General features: G+C 45.6%; 1 protein-coding gene across 1 annotated transcript; it reads right to left on the reverse strand.

Moving 5' to 3' along the window:
* Nucleotides 1–1,042: 1,042 nt before the first annotated feature.
* On the reverse strand, nt 1,043–7,672 carry LOC114910767 (actin-related protein 2/3 complex subunit 5-like protein). Its single transcript, XM_029253206.1, has 4 exons — nt 7,287–7,672; nt 3,355–3,427; nt 2,799–2,975; nt 1,043–1,527 (listed from the first exon to the last, which is right to left on the reverse strand). The coding sequence occupies exons 1-4, from the start codon at nt 7,424–7,426 to the stop codon at nt 1,465–1,467; spliced, it is 453 nt and encodes a 150-aa protein (XP_029109039.1). The 5' UTR covers nt 7,427–7,672; the 3' UTR covers nt 1,043–1,464.
* Between the last annotated feature and the right edge of the window lie 540 nt (nt 7,673–8,212).

Genomic DNA, 8,212 nt, shown 5'->3' on the forward strand with positions numbered 1-8,212 from the left:
GGAAAGTAGGACAGGTTCAGCTCACTCTTCGCATGGCACTAGAGCACAGGAAAGCAACACTCCTGGTCAGCCTGGCAAGAACAAAGCGCTGAAAATAGAAGCCCATGACCCTCGAAGCTTCAAGCAGAAGGGACTGCACAGATCCTTCTCCATCCTTCCCACCAGGGAATCATAAGAATGAAAGGTTGGTCTCTGCACCAACACAAACATGCTTTTCAGGTTGCCCCACCTCAGCTGAGCATACTGGAATGGCAACCCTTTCACCATCATCCCTGTCAGGAAGGGGGGGTCAGAGAGCACATAGTGTCGAGCTTTACCACCCCCCGATAGAAGAATGGGGCCAGCAGGTGGTATAGCAATTAAAAAATATGAAAAGATTGCAGACCAATAGGTCTGTCTATTAAAAACCCCAGGAGGAGCTCTTCCTTGGAAACCTTGGAAAAAAGCTTCTAAGCTGTACTGCCTTATAAATATCCAGCTGCACAAAGGATATAACTTGGCTGTGTGTTACTTTGGTGTCTGCAAAGCAACTGGGGGAAAAAAACCAATGGAAACCAGTACAACAGGCCAAAGCAGAATGTGAGAAAGCACAGCACTCTCCTCCAAGATGATCCGGAAGGTTTATTGCAGTTGAGACTTTAATAGCAGGCTGGGCAAAGCCATTCCTCGAGTGAATCACTGCTAGCTGGTTCTCAGTCCACTACTAATCGCTGTTTATTGACTGGAGTCATTAATGGGACAGCAAACCACATCCAATTGGTGCACAGGTTAAGCAGAGTGAAACTGTAAATCACAAAGACAATGTCCCTCGAGAACAGGCTTCACCTAACCCTACTTCTGCTTTTAACCCCTCCCTTAACTACAATTCCATACCCCAACAATGCAACCCGTCAAAAAAAAAAAAAAAAAAAAAAAATCACAATCATATTCACTGCTGTATAATAAGCATACTCCTCTCTCTGTACAAATAGGGGAATGATGGGGGGGGGGGAAAAAAAAAAAAATAAAATCTTGAGTAATGATTCTCACCAAATAAAATTAAGGTAGATTGCAACATCACACTACATCTCACCCTGCACCATCTTACCCAACACACTCAAGGCTATATTTCAGGCAGCCTTACTGTTAACTTTTTAAAATCTTCTTTACTCAATTATTATTGACTTCCAACTGTCTTAAAACCAAAAAAAAAAACGAGGCAGAATGTGAATATGTGCAAAACCTTGTACAACCAAAGCTAACCATAATATCCAACACCACATCCGTAATAGATATAAACTTTGCATCTCTTATCCTTAAAATAATATTTCTTTATATTTATGGGCATATGCTCATGTTCCTTCATCCTTTCAGTGTATGACATCCTCAGGAGGAGAAGCAATCTGCTCCTTCTTCAGTAGAACACAATATCCTGTCTTGGTCTTCCTTGACTCGGTCTGTATTTGTCCTCTCTTGACAGTTCTTTCAGACAGTCTTTCTGGCTGTGAGAACCCGAACGATGGATCCCAAACCCCCAACTGCAAAGGCCTGTGGGGAAGAAAAAAAAAGAAGAAAAATATAAAAATTCCAGCCATTCCTGAAACTCAAGTGCCACCAGCTCCTCACCTGCTGGCAATGAGTCAACAGCCTGAGACACAGCTAGGAGGTGCGGTACCTCTGAAGGCTGTGCCGTCAGTTAGGATTCTGTCCCCTGATAACTGTTGGTCCCATGGGAACATATTTAAAAGGAGCCAGAAAGTAGGTCTTGTGTGTCTGCAGAATATTGCTTGCTTTTGATGTGACTCAGACAGACAAGTCCAGGAAGGAAACTCCACCATCAGCACACTGGAATCTCTTCATTAATGAAGCAGCAGCTCTTTGATTCAAGCATCCTTTGTGATTCAGAGACAGAGCTCAAAGTCTCCGCTCCATACTATGAAGTGGAACACACCATGGTTGCAACTGGTCCTTCTGATCTTCCGGAAATACAGCTGCCCACAGTGGCTTATCAATCTTTTAAACTGTTACGCCGATATGATTCTACTCTGAAGCTGATTCTACTCTGTTCCTGAAAACAAATAACAAAAATATCATGATTTCTAAGGGAGGAAAATTCCAATTGGTTCCAAAACCATCCTAAAGTCACCCCAAATCATGCCTAATACTTTTAAGGAAAAAGCAGAGGAACATTAACACAGAATTTATAACAGTTATTATAACAATCTAAATTGTAAAAAATGATTTAATAAAATTAACTCACAGTGATAGTGTGCAAGGACTGTTTTGCAAACACAAACCCTTGAATATGCAAGCAAAACCATAGAATGCCAGACCACAGCTAAGAGCATGGGTACACAGTTGCAGTGCTTTTCATTGTCTCTCTCACAGAGCCACTTTGCATATTTTTCAAACGCGGTCTCAGTTCATCATGCTGGACCAAATGTCAGGGCCTAAACTCAATTTCATGAACAGGACAAACAAAAAATCCAGACCGATTAACAATAAGTAGTATTAATAATCATAGACAGCATTAAGTGGGGAAAACCCGATATCAGGAAATGAGTATAGATCATTTCACCTGCTAACTCCAGGGATGAACAAACACCATCAGGAATGATTTAGCAAAAACTCAAGACTGTTTTTAATAATAGGCACCCAGAACAGAGGTGTTCCCACCCAGAGTTGAGCATACCAAGGATGATTCAGTTCAAAGCAGATGTTACAAGGAACGATCCGACTCAGAGTACAGTTGATGAGGTCAAGCCCATCAACCTGTTGGACTCTCAGAGACCCGTATCTTCCATCCCACTGGTGCCCACCTTCTCATGCCATTGGAGGAGAATGGCACTGCTGTTTTCTGAAGGCTTCTCAAAACCCCTGTAGATGTACTTCATCAGTAAGTCCACGCCATTCCTGTCCAGAGACCGAACGGCCTGTTCGATCTCGCTACTCCTGAAAGATGTGAGCACCTTCAGCACGATGGCTTGTGCCCGCTCCTGGCGAAAAGGTGGAGAAGGATAGATTGAGCAGAGGAAGGGGAGTTAGACTGCCATGACATCACTCTTAGACTTTGCTGCTTTCAAGCATTTAGGTGTCTGGTTTGTACTGTCGAGGTACCATCTCAGTAGTCTGACCACTGCAAACTGCCATAAATCTGAGAGTGTACTGCAGAAAATTGTTTTTCACATGTCACAAGAATTGGCAAATGTACTTGAGATGAAGCACCACTGGACGAAATATGTCAACACCCACTAGAGACTGGCTTTTCCACTCATGTAAGCACACAATCTGTGCTGCAATAAAGCTCTGAGTAGCATCAGACTGACCCAGCAAGGTATCACAATATCAGCAATACACCAAGAGAAGGTTGATCACCTTTATTGCTGGGTTCTTCGTGTTGATTGGAGGGTTCCTCAGTGCAACATGAAAAGCTGCCATCATATCCCCTGTGCATTGCATCTTGTTAAGGAATTAAAGAGGTCAACAGGGGGAAATTATTCTGCTGTGGTCACAAACACAGGCTCAAGACAAAGGCACCTGTAGCACTGAAACCACATTGACTGTATGAAAAAATTAACTTCAAATTTTAAATCAAATTTCAATTTAAATTTTACTCAAAATTCCTTCAATATTGTCAATTCCCTACATTTTATAGGGGATGAAAATGTGCCAGAAATAAAGAAAGCGATGATGGAGGTGGATTGGACACACTCTCCGTAAGCCAGCTTCAAACACCACCAGACAATTCCCTCACGTGGAATCCACAAGGCAAGAGGAAAGGAGGTCGACCACAAAACACCTGGCACCGAGAGCTGGAGGCTGACATCAAGAGACTGGGTTACACCTGGGGTCAGTTGGAGAGAAATGCACAGGACAGAGATGCATGGAGGTCCCTTGTTGGTAGCCTATGCTCTAGAGGGGGTAGTAGACGTAAGTAGAAAATGTGCCCATGCAAGTAGATGCAACTGCCTTGAAATGACCTAGTATAGGTCTTTATATCTTCATCCATTGAGCAGATAGATAAACATACGTACGTAAACCTGCTTTTAAACTTCTACTCTTCAATCCATGACTGAATTTTGTACTAACGTAAGTAAAAGGTCTTAGAGGTTGAAAAGACTGTCTTCCAGGCTCTTCAGCTCTTATAGGACCTACTGCCTTGGAAGTAATAAGCAATCTACCCCATGAAGATACTTTGGTGAGTATCAGGTATATATTTCAACAGAATAAAACAAAGTGATTAAATAATGACCTCTGGAGTGACCTCACCCAGTGAATCATGTTGGCAACCCCAGCTTTACAGGCTCTATTTCCATCTATCTTTGTCCTTCTGAGATATACCAGAAAGTGGACACAAAGGTGGCTTGCAGGAATTGTGAAAAACACAAAAGTCGTAGAGCATGTCTAAAGTATCCAAAAACCTGGATACATTTTTTGCTATTAAGTGAAAGCCTCCTGGATAAGCCTCACGCCAAAGCTCTGTACCAAAGATATCCACTCAGTCTTTGAGGGCTGGAGCTGCTACTTTCCTTTCCAGCTGAGCTCCCAAATCACTGTCTTGTTTGGGACTTGATGGAATGCATTGCACAATTCAAACAAAATGTGATGGTTGACAGCTCGCTGGGACCAACAGCTATGACCTCTGGTGTTTTCTCCAGAACTATAGCACCCAAAATATGAAAGCACAACACACTGCATTCTTCTACACTATGGCCACCCTAGTCTTGTTGGACAAAACAGACAGCATTCTTCAAGTTAGTTCTTTATGCTGTCTTTCAAAAAAAAAAGAAAAAAAAAAAAAAAAAAAAAAAGAACCATCTGGGCCCTACAACGCAGTTACCAGAACAGGTTTTGCAAAAGGTTCAACAAAGGACAACCTGAATACAGGTGAGAGCCAACCTGCTGGGTTAATGATGGAAGAAAAAAGGGGGAACCTGTTTAAAAATATAAACTAAACTTAAAAACCTGATCAGATCATAGCAGCATTAGCCTCTTTTAAACCGACCTCAGAAAAATCAGCATCATGCATGTAACAATGTATTTTTCATGCTGTGGTCTGCTCAGTTGGCACCAGTGTCTTTAAAATGTGCCACTTTCAGTTTGAAAAGGGAGCAGAAAGAAAAACTGCTCCGGGGGAAAAAAAAAAAGGCTGTTCTGGGGATCAAATGAGAATGGAAGAGAGGACATAAACTGAGGACAGCTGTTGGGGACCTCCCTCCCCCACTGGGCTGCCCCAGGACATACCCTTTCCACTTCCACAGAATATGTTTTACCAGACTTTTCCACACAGTTCAGGGTCGTCTGCAAAGTCCACTGACAGTGTGGATGTGACAACACACACCTCAACGCTTCCTGACTTCACAAGGAAGCAGCAGTCATGCATCTCTAATTAGGAATCTGGCACCTACCTGAAGGGTGTGTATGTGTGTGGGCTCTCAACTCACCACCCACCTCCCTTCTAGCCCCACCACACATGTTCTAACAACTCTAATTTTGGATCAACCCCTCCCCTAAAAATAGCCCCTGGTCACAGAACGTGTGCAAGACACCCCTCCCCAAAGACCAAGGAAGGCTATGGAGACCCTCCCTCCCCCATAGGTGCCCCAGATACCATCAGCAGGAACAGAAGGGAAGAGGAAGAGGGACACAGAACAGAAGACATCATATGAAAATGATGCAATTTGACCTTCATCTGCGGGTGCAAGACCCAGAAACGGGAGTCTGCAGTTTCACCCAAGGGTGTGGTGCAGGAATGCCATGAGAAGAGTCACACTCCACAATAAACATACCACTGTGACTTACTCCACATGACCCCCCTCGCTGGGGTTTACATGCTCTGACAACCTTCACAAACCCAGCAACCAGGTGGGTCGAATCAAACAATTTGCTGCTGCTCGGTCACAATCTAAACACTACCAGTCCAAAATGAAACAACTTCTGTTGGCCATGCCATTTCAGATATCTTTAATCTCCACCATCTCACTGCAGCGATAATGACACAACACCGTCACTCATAGTCAAATTAATCTTCTGCTCCCATTGGTTTCTTTTCTCCCTTTGCATGTGTGACATAGCATCCCTGCACGAGACACACACACTTTTTAAACACACAGACTCACCAACTGTCCGCCACTAAACTGCAGCCTCATGCTGTACTGCTGGCACACATTTGTAGGTTAATTCTCACAATTAGCAGATAATTCTCTAAATTAAAATATATAAAGCACAGCTACCCCAGTCAGAGGACCCTGTAATATATTACTGGCATCATATATATTTAAGTATTAAGCAGCTTCAGCCAGAGTGAGTGAGTGAGTGTGTGTGTGAGTGTGTGAGTGTGTGTTCCACCCAACTACTCTGAGAACCGAGTTTGGTGCTAACATCCCATCAGAATGTAATTTTTAGAAGAGAAAGACATAGAAGGACATGGGACAGCACTTCTAAACTAACTGAATAATTTTAATTTTCTGTCCCCATTCTGAAATCATATTTTAAACCAGAAAAATTCCCCACATTAAATACAGTATTTGTGATTATCACCAGCTTTTCCAAGTAAGCCCAACAAAAATGAAGCAATTAGAAAGATAAACCAGCTACCACAGACTAATGAAGTAATACAACATTTTCAAGTTATTTGACATTTATGGAATTCAAAAAAACTGCAAGGATGACAGAGAAGCCTGAGAGGGTCCCCTTGGACAAAGTTTATCAAAGAGCTCAGTGAGCTTCAGCCCTTCTGAAGGAACATCTGCTCCAGGACACCAGAATTGAAGGACAGCTATACATCTGGAGTGGCCAAACTGGACTTTATGAACCAGGAGTCACAGCTTCTGCCTTTAACTCATGCTGGCTGGGATACACCTGGGGTCGAGACCATCCCCCAGTGGTGAGGAGGCTCCGAGGTCCCTGTGTGGGTTCGAACCAATTTGCAAAGGCTCATCCAGGTCCAGGGTATTCCAGAATGTAAACAAAAAGTGCTGACCGCGCGCCCTGCGGTGGCCTTGCCCCCCCACACCACACACACACACACACACACACACACACACACACACACACACACACACACAGAGAGAGAGTCAGTCCTACAGATCAGGCATACTCCTGGGTCGTGGGCTGCACCCAAAATCGCGGAACGTGCACACCTGTGGCAGGGAGCCCGCGATGCGCGAACGCGCATTTCCGAACCGGCCCCGTCCGGCCAGGAAACACCGAACCGAACCGCGCGCCGATCGCGCACGTCCCAGTGATCGGGGCGTTTTGCGGGCGCACCTCCCCACTAAACCAGTGGTGGGGGAAGTGAAGGATATTGCCTGATGAGATCGTCCACCTCGGCGCCATCAGGTCCGATGTGCTCGGCCGCCTCCTCGTGATCGTCCACGAACTTGTTCTCGTCGAACTCGTCGATGTCCACCTTTCGGAAGCGCGAGGACAGCGTGTTCTTCGCCATGGAGGTAGGGGGACGGCGGCGGTCCGAGTCCGATACAGAGCTGGGGGCGGGGCTGGGGTTGGGGGGATCGCGATGGCACCCGCGTGCCGCTCCGATGGCGCAAAGAGCCCTACTGAGCGAGCCCCTTACACATACAGAAACACAGACACGCGCGCGCGCGTTCGCCCCTCCCCCTGCCCGTGCCCGTACTCGTACTCGTGCTCCTCCCTACCCCCCGCCCGCTCTGACACACACCGTCGCTCCTATGTGTGATGTGCGTGGATAGCGGAAACGGAAATACCTGCTAGCGGCAGTTCACCTGTCGATAGGGGTGATCAACCTGTGAAGCTAAAGCACATGCAGCCGTTCTCCACGTGTCATGATGTCTACGTGTCACCTGTCAAGCAAGGGGCCGCTGGCAGCAGGGGGCGTAGTGATTAGAGCTGTCACCATGAACTGAAAAGACCCAGGTTTGAACCCCACCTCTTGCTAGTGCTTTTGATCAAGGTACCCTGAACTAAAACAATAAAATTACCCAGGTGAATAAAAGGTAAATAGTTTTAAGTTGCTTAACATTCCAAGACCATTTGGAGAAAAGTGTCATATAAATTAATGTAAATGTGAAGTTGGGGGGGTGCAGTGGCGCAGTGGCGCAGTGGGTTGGACCGCAGTCCTGCTCTCTGGTGGGTCTGGGGTTCGAGTCCCGCTTGGGGTGCCTTGCGGCGGACTGGCGTCCCACTCTGGGTATGTCCCCTTCCCCCTCCAGCCTTATGCCCTGCGTTGCCGGGTAGGCTCCGGTTCCCCGTG

Source organism: Scleropages formosus, chromosome 6, assembly GCF_900964775.1.
Source record: "Scleropages formosus chromosome 6, fSclFor1.1, whole genome shotgun sequence".
Taxonomy (NCBI): Eukaryota; Metazoa; Chordata; class Actinopteri; order Osteoglossiformes; family Osteoglossidae; genus Scleropages; species Scleropages formosus.